Source organism: Enhydra lutris, unplaced genomic scaffold (genome assembly GCF_002288905.1).
Source record: "Enhydra lutris kenyoni isolate GAN:26980312 unplaced genomic scaffold, ASM228890v2 scaffoldscaffold10, whole genome shotgun sequence".
In the NCBI taxonomy this organism is placed as follows: Eukaryota; Metazoa; Chordata; class Mammalia; order Carnivora; family Mustelidae; genus Enhydra; species Enhydra lutris.
Window position 1 is genome coordinate 35,924,581 of NW_019154094.1, and position 18,332 is coordinate 35,942,912.

The following is an 18,332-nucleotide window of genomic DNA, read 5'->3' on the forward strand; positions in this document are numbered from 1 at the left end:
GTGCGTCAAGTGAACTGCAGAGGCACCAAACAGGTGGTATCATTCCCCTTTTAAAGGAGAACAGTGAGGCTCCAGGAGATTCGCCCACGGTCACCTAACTGGGGCTGGGCTGTAACCTGGATCTAACCCCACAACCCGCTTTCCCATCTCTATGTACTCAGCCTTTTTTTTTTTTTTCCTAATGGAGCCTTTTCTTTTTTTTCTCTTTAAATAAGACCTGGTCCCTAAGAGATAACGTTAAACAATGATCAGTTGGTGGAATGCGTTGAGCCTGGTTTATTTGCTCATCTGTTGGCCTCGGCCTAGCCTTTCTGGGAGATGGTTTGCTAATCATTAGGAAGGGATCATATGATAGAGCAATTGGAGTCCCAAATTAATCTTGCTGATGGGGAGCGTGACCGCCGTGTCCTGGGTAGAGGGGAAGCTGCCCCAGGTTTCCAGAGCACTCTTCTCAGTCAGGACTTTGCAGAGGCACCAAACGTGGGCCGTGGGAGTCCCAGGCCAGCTGTCCTTTCATACCTGTGGTTTCCGAACTTCATTAAAATGTTCAGCAGCGTTGGTAACGTGAGGAGGCATCAGCTGTGAAGTGTAGGGAGCCTCTGTGATTTACAGGAACTCGCTTTGGGGAAAGGGGGCCGTTCACTCTTAAGAGAGACGACGCAATTCACTGACTTTCCTTCCAGTTGCCAAGGACTTAAGCACTCAGCCTGATAATGAGTTATCCTAAACGAACCCTTCTGTGTTTTTTATGCAGATGTGATTTTAGAGCTTTTAATATAAAGAAATCTCAGGTGACGTCTGTTCCTGTAAATATCATCATTCATATGCAGCAGACGTAGGCAGGCTTTTAGCTTTATTGCTGGCAAACCACCGGTCGCATGGCGATATTCTTGAGGGCAAGTTCGACAACAAGATTGTCGCCGCCCATATAACACCAGCTCAGAGGCCTCTGTAGGTTCTGGAGGGCTTTCTGGCAATTCCATGCCATCTATACCCTTGAGGTCCTTAATGTTGAATTCCATGCTTCTCAAATTTTAATGTACATAGAACTCACCTGGACAGGCAGGGAGTTTGGATTCAGATTCAGCAGGCACGTCAGGACTTGGACACCGAAGCTGCTGGCTGCCGGGTCATGCTTGGAACAGTAATGAGCAGCCAGCAGAAGGGACAAAACAATGCTGACTGAAGAAATGAGCCTCTGAACTGGTGATGTGAGTGCTGAGGAGAGGGATTCCTAATAACGTCTAGGTGTTGAGCACTCTATGGCTTACAAAGCTTTCACATCTAGAACTGTGTGATAAAATTACCCTCGGTGGGGAACCATTCAGAGAAAACTTTGAGGGTAAAGAGAAATGGATGAGGTTTTACAGTAGAGATGACTTTTAAAGAGGTTTTGAAAGAGAGACAGGGTCATAGATGAGCAAAAGGAGAAGAGGGAAAAAATCAACAGAAGGAAAAAAAGACAGGAGTTCCAGAAGGCGGCTGCTGGGTGTGCTCTCTTACAGATGAAAGCCAGGCTCAGGGTTAAGTAGCCTGCTCAGGAAGAGCTTAGGAGGAGAGGACCAGGGTGCCAGCCCGGGGTTAGTGACAGGGACTGCACCACGGCCCAGGGAGGAAGCAGACGGGGAGGCAGCTGGCAACACTGGGCCAGGTGGGAGCAGGATCTGTTGTTAATTAGGGCTTCTGTTGCTTGCCAGGCCGATTTTTGGTTCGGTGTGCAGGATCAGGACACATTAACTGAAAAGCTCTCCTGTCCCTTCTTTTCCTCCAATTGTGGATATTGCCACATGAAGCTACTTGGCCAGCATTCGTGGGACAGAGACCTGTCTGCGTACATAGACAAATACCTTCACTTGCACTAAGTCCTGTAATGGCTAGAGGAGATGACCTCTGGTTTCTACTCTTGTCACACATTCTTTTTCTACTTCACTTTGCTTCTCTCAAAAGTTTTTCTGCCCTATCTTCAAGTCTGCAGGAGCCAGTGTTAAAGCTTTCTGTTAATCACCTTACTTTACTGTCACAGAAAACTCTGGTGCACGTTAAGGTTTCTGTCTCAATCGTGAAGACTTAAAGGAGCCTTGTGAGCAGTCACCTGGTGAGGATTAAGAGCCAGAAGTCACCCCCAGCCTCCCACCAAGCCTGCTCAAAGCCCATTCCATTGCTTGGCAACACTTTGAAAAACCCAGCATTCAGGGGGCTTTCCTCATCCACATCATTCTTAAATTGTACAAGAACTTCTTCTTGTCCAAAGGCCTAAAAATATGTAGCATCAAAAAATTCTTAACTCTGAATGTCCCGGTTGCTGAGGAACCCGATGTTTTGTGCCCTTAGTGAGGGCTGGGGGAGATGTGCCCTCCCCTGGCTGAAAGGCAGTGCCTTTGCCAACACCATTTTCAGTGGTGAATCCCTGCCGGCGACTCCCCAGAGAGCACTGGCCACAGGAGGGTAGACTGGGGGTGTTCAGCTGGAAGCCCAGGGAAGCTCAGAGTGGCGGGAGAGCAGACCACATGCCCCAGTGGCAGACCCATTCAGTCATACCCTGTGGAGGCAGCCACAGCCAAGAGAGGAGCTCTTTTCAACATCCCTCCTGAGCAGGCAGGCCTCCTGCCCACTGCTTCTGGGAGGAAAAGCCAGGGCATCTCTTTGAGAAGGCAGCTCTGTTACTCCAGGATCAAGGAGAGAGGGGCAGCTAACAGTGTTAGGGAAGGAAAAGTCAGCCGGGCGTTCATCTACCCTTTTGCTTGCTTCATGTCCCAAAAGGAATCAAGACAGGCTTTTTGGGACTTGGGTTTCTCAGGAAAACCACCTCTTGCCTACTGGCCAGAGGCTGGGGGTTCTAAGCTCTCCCTCCACTCATGAATTAAGATCCTGGAGACTCATTAAGAACTGTGAAGTAACAGCTGCCCTTAGACCACCCAAAAGAACCAAACAGAAGAGGCCCCAGGCAGGTAGAGGAAGAGCTTCACAGCGGCCCCGAAAACGACTCCCTGCAGATCGTGGTGTCAGGGATGGTTAAGAGACTTTCATCTCAAGAAAAACATGGAGACAGTGCGTTTCTTGCCAGAGATGGCAGTAGAGAACTCAGCACCCAGATGTTTACCCACATTTAATCTTCATCTAAACGTAATAGAATATTGTATGTTCTCTTCTTTCTCCTTCTGGCCATGCCTTCTCTTCTTTCATTAGAGATGGGACTGTTCTGGCAAAGCCAAGGTCAGGCACATGCCTACCATGAGGTCCTTACTCCCCGGGCTTTGGATTTGAAGGCAAAGAATCCAAGATGTGAGTTTGGGCCCTGCTCCTTAGGAGCCATGTAGCCCCAGGACGTCATGGGACGTCCCTGACCTGAGTTGCTGTGTGGGAAGGGGGGTTAGCAGCACTTCCTGTGTCCATTGGGTGATGGGAATGAGGTAAATGTGGGGGACGGAGGTGGGGGTGTAGGCACCCGAGGAGACAGGGAGTGGATGCCAGAAGGGCCAGATGAACAGACAAAGCAGTCGGCAGGGAAGCGGAGCCCAGCGCTGACAGAGAGCTGACGCAGGCACGGTGTCCTACACTTCACGACTGTGTAAGATGTCTTGGCTGTTGGCACGCTGTTGCTAAGAAAAGTCAGAATGGGCATCTTGACTCCAAGAAGTTCCTCCCATGGAAAATTCCTGCTTCTTCCCCGCTCTTAAAGTGAAATGTTCTAAGTGCTCTGAACTGTTGGAGCAGGACAAAGTCGCCGTTCTCACTCTTTCTCCATGGAACTGGCCTCAATACTTGGGACTCATATCCGTGTGTTCAGCGGTGGCCTCCATTCACAGTCACTACCCACAACCAGGAGTTGGGGTGACTTGGGTTGTGGCCCCTGGGTTCTCTGTGATGAGATGCTGTCATGTTGGTCGTGGGTTCCGTGCACATGACTGAAGCAGGTGCTGTTACTGGCATGGCTGGGGGGAGCTCGGGCTCCCCATGCCTCTGTACAGAGCAGTCAGTGCAGCTCGGACAGGAGAGGCAGTCTCTCACATTCGTTGACTCAGGCCCCAGACAGGGCTGTACTTACAGAGAAATGTGACTACAGAGTGACCTCACTTAGCCCCGGCAGCTCAGGGCAGGAGAAAAACCCCCGAGCTTCCTCTCCCCATAGCGACTGGATTTGGGGGACTACCATGTAGTTTTAGTGGTAGCCTTTATGATAATGTTTTATTAGCCCTAAACTACATTGAAATTTTCACGATAATTGATGTACCACACACTCTTTTTCAATAATTGAGCATTCTTTGACTTTTCTCTACTGCTGACTGAAATGAGAATATGTTAGCCCATAGACAATGATTTGATAGGCCATACAATCAGGTATATTTAACCTGGATAAGTGGTAAATTAGTCGTATCTTTGCCTGAAGGGATTTAAATACTGCACAGTGGGCATGTTGTAGATAAAAGATCAAATATAGGATTCCCACTGAAGATTCAGCAGCCCAATTTTCTGTGACAGTCAAGCTCAGGAGAAAAGCCAGGGCTTAATTTGCTAAGCAGACTGAGTTATTCTTGAAAGTTAGAAACTCCAGAAATATTAAGAAGGAAGGTTAGTAAAGAAGACCAAACTATAATTTAAATATATAGCATCTATTTTGCTAATGCAATATAGATTTTCCTTCGGTATCTTGGAATGCTACCTTGAAAAAAAAAAGTTCTATTTCCAGAGGCGTGTTTCTGAGTGAATGGCAGGGTAGTCAGAAGGACTATTGTTCGTCCATATTTCAGCATCCCCTGCTAGCTGGAGCTGCTCTGGCCCCTTCTATTCTCCAGGAGGGCACACTGACTGACTACCAGGCCAGCTGGGGGAAACCTCCTCCCACCACAGCCTGAGTGTCGAGGGGTAGGCTGCTGCTTCCGGAGGAGTGGACCGGGCTGTGCTTTGCTGTAACAATGGCAGATTGGATAATAACGCTAATAATAGGTCATGTTTAATCAGTATGTACTAAAATAAATGCTTTGCATGCATGTCCCATTTAATCCCCGGAACAGCATTTGTAGATGGCACTCTTACCATTTTACAGATGGGAAACTAAAGCCCAGCCAGGGGCAGCAGCTTCTCCAGGGTCCCCTTGCTGGAAAGGCTGCAGCTGAGAACCCCATGCAGGTCTGCGGAATCAGAGCCCACCCTGGGGCTGTCCTGACACGAGCACATGCAAGCCTCCATGTCAAGGACGTGCCACCCTTGGTCAGGCTGAATCTGGTTTTCCTGCCTGGGACTGGCTCACCTCCCAGGAGAACCAGCCACCTTCCAAAGACGCAAGGCCCAGCAAAGGCGCCCCCGGGGGTAGGGAGAAGGATGGGGGAGAGGGCCTCCTGGGTGATGCTGACTGGCTAACACATAAATCAACGAGTTGGGAGCTCTGGGCGTTCGACGCATGTTAAATCTCTGAGCTGCCGCCACACAGCCACCTGGAGTCGGGTACTACTGGGGGTTGTAGAAAATGCCAAGAGTTCGGGAAAGGCAGAGCCCACTCTTGCATAGGGTGTATCTGAAGTAGGTGTTAATTCTGACTTGGTACGATCTGAGAAACGTCATTACCCTCCCCGGAGCCTAGAACAGGGAGTGATACTCCCTTGGGTGGCCATTATTTGAGGGGAGAGTTGTCGAAGTTAAAGGGGAAGGAGGATTCACCAGAACCATAGACAGACGGGCTTCCACACCCGGATGACTCATCTCAAGAGTTAGAACTCCCTGATAATTAGAGTGTCTGATCCATCATCCTTTAAGCCTGGTGCTGACTTTTTCTCATAGTGAAAATAGACCGCTTTTGACTTCTCTCCCTCCCCCCTCCCTCCCTCCCTCTCCCTCTCTCTCTCTGTCTCGTGCTCACACACTGTTCCACTAGAGATTTTCCAGTTTGTTCCATCTTGTATTAATTCACTTGATCTCTTCAGAAACTAGTTGTATAGAGTTATGAAAGCAAAAGAAACAATTTTCCAAATCAAAGGTAGTATCATGGCAGCCAGTGAAAATGCTCTTAGAAATTAGTGCCTTTTTTCAGAGAGGAGGGCCCAGTCCAGGAGCCTGCATTCCCAGAGAACGCTTTTCTGCAAGCCCTAGTCCATTTGCATCAATAAAGCCATGAAAGAGAGAGCACTTTGGTTGGAAAATTCCTTTTGGGTAAATTTTCCAAGCAAATAAATTTTCTTAGCAAATAGAGCACTACTGAACATCCATAAGGAAGATTCGAAAGCCGTAGGGTATGTGGCCTCAGCACTTGTGTTAGTGTGTATTTGATAAGAAGGCCTGGGAAGCAAGCACAGTCAGAGAGCAATGTGTTAACAAGGGCAAAAGATCAAAATGGGAACTAAATTACCTACAAGTCACTGCCTTCTTTTAAAAGGGGAACTGACCCAAGTCTTGCACCTTTCTTGACCCGAGAGAGAGTCTGCTAGGAAGTCTGCAGACAGGCACTTTCCAAAATGAGGGCGGAGCTTTTTGCCCTGAGGAACTGAGTAAAGAGACCAAAGGGAATCACTCAGGACACCAACCGGGAGCAGGAATGACTGGTGTTTCCTAATCCGATAGAAGCAAGGCCCTGAAGTCTGCAGGGGAGGGGTGCCAGCAGTGACCGTAGGAGCCCAGAAGGAAACGTCTGCCTGGACACGGCCAACCTGAAGGGTCTCAGCCCCAGGCAGTGAGAATTTGGGGGTCCCTAGAAGGCAGGACTTGAGTGCAGGAGAGGCCAGCAAGCTGCGCACCCGCCTCCCCTGCCCATCCTCATCTGTGCTTCATGATGTGCCAGGCAGGCCGGCAGGCAGGCAGCTCCTGGCTGTGATTAAGTGACAGGGAAGCCCTTGCTTCCATGCAGATGGGCAGTTAACAGGTTTGGACTTTTATTCTGGAATTCCAGTGAGGATGCTGGGAGGAAGGGAGGGCCTTGAGAAGTTCCTGGGACATAGATTTCGGCACTGTAGTGCTGTATCATCAGCTTCTCTTGCCTGACGTGGGGGGCCACACGCCTTGATTAAAATGTCCCCTGGGCTCCAGAAGCACTTAGCTGTGCGTGAGGATCTGGCCTGGGAGGCCCTCCGCTCCAGTATGATTCCCAGCATGCTTTCTGAAGTTAGCTGGCACCGTGGCAGAGTTTGAGACTATCAGAGCAGGGGAGACGTGGAGAGAGGGATTTGGCGCTGGCTTTTTGGTGGCTGGAAACAGCGTGTCAGCAGCCCTGGACTGGCCTCCCAGCCAGCCAGACGTGCTTCGCCCCACCCTCTGCACTTGAGCTTGGGTTCGTGTCGGTGGCGGCTGCGCAGGGTGAGCTTGTGTTTCCCCGCCCAGGCTTATCACAGGCTCTGCCCTCTAGTCTAGAGGCTCTGAAGTTCCCCCTCATCCTGCTGCGCACTTCACAGGTGCCTTCTTCTTATCATGAAGCACTTGGCATTGGGACCCCGGGTCTGCACCGTCCTCTGAATTTTCCACATTCTGACCTTCACAGAGGGTGTGTGGGGCACTGTTGGTAACAGGGAGAGGAGCCGAGCCATAATCTGCCTGGGAGGAATTTCTGTGCTAACTTAGAGCACAGGGACTGAGGTCTACCCAGGAGGACGGTATGTGAGCCCGTGCGGGTCTGGAGCGTTGTATAAGGCAACTGTTGGATCAGTCAGCCGGAGTCTGCGTTCACCACCAGTGCTAGTCTCCCCACTGTGAGCTAGTCCGTGGATGTCTGTACGCACTGTATCTGTACATAAATATTTGCTTACACAGTTCCCCCAACTCAGCAGACATGGTAACTCCAAATATGTGTTTTTCTCCCTGTCACACGCTGGACCCGCCTTCGGCTCCTTGCCCCAGTGTTGACCCCACTGGGCTGCCGGCCTTGTTGCCTGTGGTCCCAGACACCCTAACTGCACAAAAACTCCTTTGTTACTCCAGAATCTAAACACTGACCATAACTGATACAGCTTACCTGATTATAAGAACACGGTATGCAATGCATAGAACATAGAAGATATGTTGACTATTGACTCCCATCAGCTGTAGGCTATTGTTAAGTTTTTGGGGAGTCACAAGCTCTCTGCAGATTTTTGCTGTGCGGGAGTCAGTGCCTCTGAACCCCCATGATGTTCAAGGACCAACCGTACCTACGCTCAGGAGTCCGAGATGCCTCTTGGTAACGAGGCCTGTGAGCGTGTTGCTAAGCAATGTGGGAATGAAAAGCTACTGGTATTTAGGTGCAGTCCTGTGCGTGTGCGGGTTACACAGGTGGACAAGGCTCTCAGCTTCTCCTTTCACAAACCCACTTCTTTTCAGGGCCTTGGTGTGACCACCTATAAAGAAAAGTTGAACCACAGGGTATCTTACACCATCTTTAGCGTTACCTGTCAGTGAAGCAACTCACAAAGTGCTGGTGGGAGTTTGTGAACTACTAAAGGGGGTCTTTGTCAAGAGCGCGGATGTAGATGTCAGGAGGGAGAGTGGAGGGAGACCTATGGGAAAACTCAAGTAGGTCTTCAGGGTCAGAGTGCTTGGGGCAGGTGCACAAAACAGGGAATTTGGAAAGGACTGAGGAACAGCTGATGATCTCATTTGACCCTGAAGAACTCAAGCTGCGGGGCACCTTTCTTCCAAGCTACTCCTACGGTGGTGGCGGTGCTGGTGACTTGGCCCCCAGCTCTGGCTGGAGTCTGTGAGCAGTAAGAGAGAGGACTTTCTCCTCTCTTCTTTGAGTCTATCTAGGCAGGGCTGACCTTCAGTAAAACCACTGAGTCAAGAGTTTGCCAGCATAGAAACCCACAGACTGAGAAACACTGTTTGGCGGAACACTGTCATATGTGAAGCAGCTTAGGAGTGAGGCTTACGGGTGTGTGTGTGTTTGTAGGTTCAAAGGTAAATGCCAAGTATCTTTTCCTGCAAAAACAGCAAAGAAATTTGGAAAGCTGTTTAAGCAGGCTTACCGAAAAATAAGAACCATTTACTGTCTTAAAGGTACTAAGAGATCAAAGTTGAAAAGTCATGAAATCCAGAAAAGAATAGAGGAAAACCAAAAGAAATTGCTAACATCCCATACCTAACCTCTGGGAACATTCTGGTAGATTTCTTAGCTAACTGAAAATGCAGGGGAAGTTGTGTAAGCAAAATGTCATGAACCGGCTCGAGAGAAGGGCAAGTTACCCTAATTGTTCTTTATTGGGAGTCTCCACTGGGCCAACCCTGCCTCGCTCTGCGAGTGGCTGCCAGCCCCACCTTTCCTCTTCTGAGACCTCTGGCCTCCTCTGCCTAGCAGCCCCGGGTGCCCAGGACCCAGCCATGCCGCTCTGCATGGCAGGCACTGCTTTCTTAGTCTCAAGGGAGCCCATAAATCACTTCACCTGAGGGCCTAGAATGACTGAAAATAGTGATTCTGCAGCTGGCTTTTCTTAGGGATTTCATCAGAAATGGGTGCGGTTCTCTCTACTGGCAAGGGCCCATCTTTGTTACACTGTATCATCCAAGAACAACTATTAACTGAGTCTGGGAAGGGTAAGTGGTCATTCCAGCCCAGCTGACGATTATATAATGTGGCCTGTTGGGGAATGTCATTCGGAGCTCAAGAGCAGAGCCCCACCCCACCCCTAAAGTTGGGGGCACTGTGGGTGACCTTCACGCGGCTGCACTGGTCAAAGAGAAATCTCTCTAACATGGAATCCCATAGAAAGGAAGGAACTAACCGGCATGGAAGTCAAGCACTACACTTGCAGTCAGTGTCTGGATCCTGGGGCAGACACTAGACTAGCTTTGTGACCTTAGGCTGATGACATTGGTTTATAATTCTTTTGCATAATGCTTTCCAGCTTCTAGGATACTTTCTCACAACCATTTGACCCTTATGATAGCTCCGTGGTGGCAGCCCATGATCTCTTTCTCAAAAATCAGAAACAGAGACCCCGGTTGGTGAACTGACATCTTCCCTGGCACGCTGTCCTGTAGCACTGGGGCGTTGTGACCCGAAGCCCTTAGCTCCTGATTCAGGCCATCCCTTTTCCTGCCTACAAACTAATGTCACCAGGCTGTTGTAGAAAGGCACCTGTAAAGTGCAGGGATGCTGCATGTGGTTTGAGTTCACTGTACTTTGGAACTGAGGGAAGTAGATCCTTGGATTTGGGACTGGTCAACAAATTCCAGGTTTGGGAGCCATTGTTTTTAATGAAGTTTATTTTTTAAAGTAGTTTTAGGTTTACATGAAAACAGCAGAAAACACAGAGGTCCCATATACTAATCCCTCCTTGCCTGAACCCCCCCCCCACACACATATATACAATTTCCCCTGTTATTAACATTTTTTACTCTGGTATATTTGTTTCAGTTGATGAACCAATAGACAGATTACTATTAACTATAGATCAGAGTTTCCTTTGGGGTTCACTTGTGGTGTTACACCTTCTATAGGTTTTAACAAATGTATAATGACATGTATCCACCATTACAGCAGCAAATAGTAGTTTAACCATTCTAAAAATCCTCTGTGCTCCACCTCATCCCTCCCTCTCCCCAACCCCTGATCTCTTTACCGTGTTCATAGTTGGGATCCATTTTTTAGTGTACTTGTTTTTAGCATATAATATTTGTTATAAAGAGCAATTCTAAACTAACTGAGCATAGAGATCATTATCACCATTTGTCACCTAAAGCAACAAACAGATTCTGGGTTTTGTTTTTTGCTGTGATCTTACAAAAGTGAGCTCTTAAGTGAATTATTTTAGTTCTCTTCAGTAAAAATAACCTTGTCCCCATCCATAAAAGGGGCAAGTAATTTAAAGTTTACCAAGTGTCCTATATTCTTGCTTTTGGAAAGTTAAGGATGATCTTCAGATCGCCCCTGCCCTCGTCCCTTCTCTAGTCACTCCTATCCCCTGCACATCCCCAGGCTTTCTGGGAAAACCCGGTTTGTCATCCTGCTTGGTAAAATAAAGAGAAACACACTCGCCATCTGAGTTAAAGGGATAGTCTTTACCTTTTTGATTCTCCTCAGGGGGCTGTGAAGGATAGAGAAGCCACTGGACTCTTTATCCAGGACCCATCTTCTCTCCCATGACCATTTTTTTACCCTCATGACCCCCACCAAGAAATCTAAATTCTCTAGCCTGGCTATAAAGGAACAAGGGATTCGGCAATAAATGTTCCATTGTTTACATAGTAAATAAAATTCTAACCTGAGTGGACTTTCTCTGAGGAAGGTGACTGATTACCTCAGTCATCTTTCTTAGAACAGCTTCTTCAGTTGAACCTGGGAAGAAGAAAAAAAACCTCTTCTCAGAATGATTAGCATTTGCATCATACAATCCAACTTCCTCTCCTCCTCCTCTCTGTCTCTCCATCACACACACACACACACACACACACACCCTCCTTCTTTCCAGTCAAGGACATTTCAAGAGGTCAGTACCGCCCCCGTGTCTAAAACTTCAATGTTTGCCTTTGCAGGGACTTTTCCAACTTTACCTAGAAAAGAACTAACCAGAACTTTAGCACTTGTGGTCAGCCTGCTTCCGGCTGTGGCTTCAGTCAGTTTGTCTGCTCTGACAGAGGAAGCGCTTGCTGTGACGGGAACTGCCCTGGCTGGATTGCAGGAGGACCAGGGCAGACAGTGCCTAATGACATTGGTATGCGACATGCCAGCAGCAAGGAGAGCTAGGGAAGCACAGAGGGAAGTCTCAGACCCAGAGTGACAGATGCTACTGACAGACGCTCGGTGAACCCACAGCCTCCCCCAAAGCCACCTCCCTAAACACACACACACACACACGCACACACGCACACACACACACGCACACACGCACACACACACACACACACACACACACACACACTGAATTCATCTGTAGACAGAATGCCATAGTTGAAGATGATTTTCTCAAGAAATGCAGAAGCCAAAACACTGAGACATGGTTTAGATCTTCAGTACACATAGAGGCAGGGTTCTGCAAACACTACTAGCTGGAGAGCCCTGTACAGCCAGCTTCACTGGAGTCCCACAGCACTCAAACAAGCACAGCATCTCGTCGGAAAGTCTAAGTTAGGTACGAAGGCACTGGATTCAGGTGTTCTCTCTGCTCCTATACTAGTAATTGGGAGAGTCTAAACATCTTCCCTTCAAGACTCAGATTCTCTACAGATGGGGGATCCTGTTGGTGAGCAACCTTTCATCCTGCAGCAAAGCTTTTCCTACTGTGCTGGGTACAAAATCAAATGGAAGCTGAGAGAATAGTTTGGCTAGAATTGCTAGTTAATTTTAACCACTAGATACTCCTTGGTAATTTGAGATTTGACTTAACAGCCCAGGATGATTATTTAATTAAAATACTGGCAACACTGAGGAGCTCAGATTTGGGGATTTACCTACCTCAGCACAGAAAAGCTAATAATACATGCCATCCAGAATACTTGGATTTCTGCAGTTGAGCTGGTTTCCTATGCTTTAGGATTTTAGTGGGATTCCTCCACTTTAGGTTTCATTGTTAAATATTAGAGTCTGAGGAAAGCACTGAGGGAGAACCTATATGGTGGTAGCCAGAAAATATCTAGATGAGAAATCCCTTCCCAGCTCAGCACTGAAGGACTCTCCTGAGCTGGAGAATGAAGCTTCGGCCCTAGGATGAGGGTATATGGCCCAAAGTGGCCTCAGGCAAATATGACATTTCCTTTAAATCTTGGATTTTATTTTTTTTTTTTTAATTTTATTTTCAAAATTTGATTCAGTTTCATGTTCTGTTTTAGGGCCTATTTTAATATAAATTATTTTTATATTAAAATATATAACATTTATATAAAATGTTATATATTAAAATATATATCATTTATGTAAATGTTATATATTAAAATATATATCATTTATATAAAAATATTAAAAATAATTTACCATTGAATGAAATGGAAAAAAGATGCATTCTTTTCTGTCTGGTGTTATGTACCTCCGAGCCAGACCTTCCTACCCTAGGATTACAGATATCTCATGCAGAGAAGCACAAGTAAAGCAAAGACAAAGGAGATCTGAGTGCATCTTCTTAGCCATTGAGACAAGGAGCACAGATGCCAGTAGCGGCCATCCTTACTTTGATGGACCCCATTCATTCATCCAGCAGGTACTCATTAGGCGGTCACCAGTCGGGAGCCCCTTAGAAGTGACTGCCCCATGACCACAGTCTGTGCGCTGAAGCACCTGAGGCAGGGACCTGGTCTTGCTTGTCTTGAGACCCTCAGCACTCAGCTCGAGGCCAGGCACAGAAATTAGAAATGTTCAGTAAACAACTGTTAGGTGAAGTCTGTGCATTTTGCATTTGTTCGAAGACCTTTCTGAAATTCTTCCTTAGGACTCCAAGAATCAAATAGATCATGAAAGAAGGTGGGAATCTGTGGTCGTTTGGTCACTTGCTGTTGGAACACAAAAAAGAAATTATTGCTTGAGCTTTAAGCTGTGTGTACACTCTTGCATCAGTTTTCTGTATTCTTTTGAAGACTTCATTAATGCGTACTCTGTTTGGAAATCTGTGTTTTCTAGTTTATGGGGGGTTTGCTAAACAAAAGAACATTGCAGGATTTGAGAGCTGGATTTAAGATGCGTTCTCAAACCGGATGAGGCCATTTCCCATTAACTTGCACATTAGTAGTGAGGCAGCTACAGGAGAGTGCTCATTGCCCTCCTGCTGAAGTGGCTTGCATTTGTCCCTCTTTCTGCATCTTATCAGGCAGGCCTATAGGGACTCCAGGTCACCTCTCCTCCTTCTCTCAGCCAGCCAGCTGACCCAGGCCCTCTTCATTCTGCGCCCTGGTTACTGTTTCCTGCACCTGTCTATCCCACACTTCAGTCTCTTCTACAGTCTGAGCTGCCTCTACCTGTAGGCCTTCATCCCCCACTCCGGGCAAACTGGTTTCTTCCCTGTGCCACCCTCCTTGGTTGAGAATGCCCTGATGCTGCCTTTAGTTTGGCCAAGCCCCAACCCTCCTGCGGAGCCATGGCTTTCCCCAAGAAGGTTCCAGCCAGCCGTCATCACTGCTGGTCCGTTCTGACTGTGGCCCTACTCTCTGCCACTCATTTGACAGAGTAGAACCTGCTTTATAGCATTTTTCTCCTTTTTTAATGTCTGTCCACTCATTAACAACAGGTGCTGTGACGGCAGGAACCCTATCTCATACTTGGGTTTGAAAGCCATTTCCAGTTGAAAGAGGTCCAGGAGGCAGTATGTGTGTGTGGGGGGGGGGGGCTGGCTGGCTGGCTCCCTGCTGGATCCTCAGCACCATGCACACAAGGAGTGCCCCTGCAGCAGATGTTGAATATATGTTATGTTTTTAAAAATATTTCCTTCCAGGGAACTAAAATAATGCTTATACTTTTTATTTGAATCCAAAGAACTAGCAAATATTTCACCCCAAAACAGACTCAATAATAGCAGTTTATAATTCATCAGCACCACATATTTTGGGGGGCCCCCCTGTGAAACAAGAGAATTTGTTAGGTTCCTCCCCCCCCCACCCAGGACAAGTGACTTTCCCTTTCAGAGCTCAGTTTTCTGCACCACAGGTACAACTGTGACGATGATCTCTGAACTCCTTCTTGGCATGACCTTCTGTCATGTCCCAATCGATGGTGTGTCTCTCTGCTCTTCCGAGTTGTACAGTGCAAATAGGATGCTGGATCTTATTTATTCAAGTTGTTCTCCTGGCGGTGGGGGTGGGGGGGGCTGTCAGTCTGCAAAAATTGAGAGCAGTGCCTGCGGACAGGTGAGGTCTCTCACTGCCGGGCTGGTCTCGTGCTCTGTGATCCTAGTGCATTTGTGCTTTGCAAATGCAGGGCTCACAGTTTCATCAGCCCGGCCCACACCCTCTCTCGGCCCAACATGGGCTGCTTCGCCCCAGTGCGAGTAAGTAACCCCCAGCCACCCGTCCCCTGTAGGTGACCTCTTCTGAACAGTTCGATTCATTCCTCCCTTAGATTTGGACAGACACTGAACAAGGGATGTTTCTTCAGTGGGAAGGTGTTACTGTATCTGAAGGACTGATTCAAGTGCAGTGAATATAATCAGTGACAGGTTACCTTAGCTGCCTTTCAGTGGCAACACCAAGCTAAATGTTTTCAAATGTCTATTCTCCTCCTCTGCTTTGCTGTAGACACTCAGCAGAAAACGGACGACAGACATGGAAACACCTTAGATTTTTAGGTTGGTCATCTTTGAAATGGGATATTTTATTGAATGGTGTTTTTGCCCATTGCACTGCGGTGGGAAATTGGTCAAAATGAATATGGGCTAACACATGTGAAGTGCTGATCACAGGGGATTTGGTACAGGAAGGTAGAGATCATCATTTTCTCCTCCGGCAGTTATTCTAAGCAACTGAGGTTCACCATTTAATCATTTTCTCTGAGGGCTCATGCAGGAAATAGAGATGGTTTATCATTCCTCCCTTCCACAAATACTTAGCAAGTGTCTGCCGTGTTCTGGTTACTACACTAAGGTGGTTTCTGCACTCATGATGCTGAAGGGCTAGTGAGTTCTTACTTACAGATTCCCCAGATATTTTAAGCCAACACTCTAAAGTAGGTGTGATGTCGCATTGCCAGTGTGGTCTGCCTTCTTTGTGTAATTTTTTTTTTTTTTAATTTTATTTATTTGACAGAGCCAGAGAGGGAACATAAACAGGGGGACCGTGAGAGGGAGAAGGCTTCCCACTGAGTAGGGAGCCTGAAGCAGGGCTCGATCCCGGGACTCTGGGATCCTGACCTGAGCCAACGGCAAATGCTTAATGACTGAGCCACCCAGGCACCCCCATAATATTTTTCAATTTCAACTAGTTCTCATTTGGCTTCAATATTGCTAGACTGTCTTGGTTGCTTTTTAACATTTAGACATGTCTTGTGGGATTCTGTATCTGACTCTAATTATGTTGATGCCTTCTATTATATGACAGAGGTTGGCAAAACTCTAGCCTATGGGCCAAACCCAGCCTGCTGCCACCAGCATTTGTAAATAAAGTTTTATTGGAACACAGCTACACTCATTCATGTATTGCCTGTGGCTGTTTTCAGGTTATAGTAGCAGAGTCATTGTGACAGACCATATGGTCCACAAAGCCAAAGATATTTACTATCAGAAAATATTTACTGTACAGAAAAATTTTGTTGACCTCTGGTGTATATAAAGTAGCAATATAGTGTGGGGGGAGTGTACTGGCATACTGGCAGGGGGTAAGGGGATGGGCAAGATTTGTGTTAGAATGTCAATTATGGTTGATTTTGAGGAGATCAAAATGGTCCCAGTCAGAAATGACACCAGACAGATGTGGACTTGAGTCCACTTTCCCCCTTATCTTGTGCTGATTAGCTTTTACTGTTCATTCCTGCCTCCCTGTACAGAACTTATACACGATGCATACTTTTTAGGAAAAAGGCATTTGTGGGCACAAGAAAGAAAGATAGGAAGAGGAGTCTTGGCCCATTGGTTAACCAGTGGTGAGAAAAACTATTTTCAGGTATAAGCTATAGATATCAAAAGAAAGGATGGAGACTGAATGGGCCTTTCTTATACCAACCGATGGCACCTATCAACGATGTCAAACTGGAAGGAAAAGGAAACAAGAATAGAGCAGTATTTCCAAAAGCTGACAATGAGGGAAACTGAACAAGAAGCCCATTCCCCATTTTCAGCCTCCTGATCATCCCCTACCAAGTGAAAGCACACATACGCATATCCGGTAAATTCCTGAACACTTGGGATCTCAAAATTCATTTCACTTCCAGAGTGTTGCAAATGATTTTCCAAGTATAATGCTTTTTAAAAATACACAGCACAGTAAGAGGTATCTAGAGCAGTCGGATTCATAGAGACAGCAAATAGAATGGTGGTTGGCAGGGGTGAGAGAGTTAGTGTTGAATGGGGATGGAGTTTCAGATGGGGAAGATGAACAAAGTTCCCGAGGAGTAGAGGGTGGCAATGGTTACACAACAGTGTGACTGCACTTCGTGCCGCCGAAATGTACAGCTAAAAGCGACTTCAATGGAAAATTTTATGTTCTATATATTTTACCACCCACCACTCATTAGCCATGTAATGCAGTGGCTGCATTCCTATTTATAGATTAAGGAAGTTGTTCAAAAACCTACCTTTTTCCCTGTATTTAGTTTTTTGTTTGTTTTTTTAAGATTTTATGTATTTATTTTTGAGAGAGAAAGCACCTGAGTTGGGGGTGGGGGGGAATCTCAAGTAGGCTCTTCGCTGAGCACAGAGCCTAACATGGGACTCAGTCTTATGACCCAAGGATCATGACCTAAGTGGAAAACAAGAGGCAGAATCTTAACTGCCAGAGCCACCCAGGTGTGCACTCCCCCAATCCCTCACCAGGCACCATATTTAGGTCAAAAGTGATTTCTAAGAATTGAGAGAATTCAGTAATACTCAATTAAGGGGCACCTACGTGGCTGAGCTGGTTAAGCGTCTGCCTTCCGCTCAGGTCATGATCCCAGGGTTCCGGGATCGAGTCCCACATCAGGCTCCTTGCTCAGTGGGGAGCCTGCTTCTCCCTCTGCCTGCCGCTCCTCCAGCGTGTGTGCTCTCTCTCTCTGACAAATAAAATCTTTAAAAAAAAAGATACTCAATTTAAAAAGACATTCACTTAAAAAAAAAAGATATTCACTAAATGGTTTTTTAAAAGGCATGGCACATCACTTCAGTAACAACAGAGATAGCCTTATGAAAGATGTCACAAAGAAAAGATAGCATGGTGGGATTGCCTTTCTTGTCTCTATTTCAAGAAATGACTTTTTTTCTTTTTTTTAATGTGGATTCTAGGAAAGAAACCTTGACTGGTTCCCCAGGATGAGAGCCATGTCCTTGGTCAGCAGTGACTCTGAAGGAGAGCAGAATGAGCTGAGGAACCTGCAGGAGAAGCTGGAGTCCACCATGAAGCTGGTCACTAACCTTTCCGGCCAGCTGTCAGAATTAAAGGATCAGGTAAAGAAAAGATACCCCATCTGCCACCTAACCACACACACACCACTACCAGACACACCAGACTTGCTGAGGCAAAATCACTAGTGCTCATGTTAAGATGCGGACGTTTCCCTCACGTGGATGTAGAAAAGGAACCCAGGGCACAGAGAACAAAGTCACCTAGTCTCCCCATTTCCCCTCCAGTCCCCTTCACTGCCCTTTTATAGGATAAGCCCATAACACTACTTTCAGTGCTGCTAGTATTATAACAAAACCAGAAAATGGGAGAATGCAAATGACTTCAGTGAAACGCTGTACAGAAAACAGGACCTGTAAAGCTGTACTCTTTTTACTTTACTTACAGATTAAAAGCTCTTTCTGGTTTTGCTTTCTGGCCCTCAAATCTAT

At 46.9% G+C, this 18,332-nt stretch overlaps 1 protein-coding gene and 1 long non-coding RNA gene across 5 annotated transcripts in view; one reads left to right on the forward strand and one right to left on the reverse strand.

The window, feature by feature from the left end:
• Nucleotides 1–18,332, forward strand: part of LOC111144005 (inositol 1,4,5-trisphosphate receptor type 1) — a 330,013-nt gene that overhangs the window by 303,403 nt on the left and 8,278 nt on the right. Inside the window, exon 58 of the mRNA XM_022498062.1 lies at nt 17,784–17,945. Coding sequence (XP_022353770.1) covers nt 17,784–17,945 — 162 coding nt within the window. The remainder of the gene's footprint in view (nt 1–17,783; nt 17,946–18,332) is intronic.
• LOC111144006 overlaps nt 12,876–18,332 on the reverse strand; it is a 37,774-nt gene continuing 32,317 nt past the window's right edge. For all 4 annotated transcript variants that reach the window (XR_002640355.1, XR_002640357.1, XR_002640356.1 and 1 more), the window contains one exon: nt 12,876–13,374. This is a non-coding gene — a long non-coding RNA (uncharacterized LOC111144006). The remainder of the gene's footprint in view (nt 13,375–18,332) is intronic.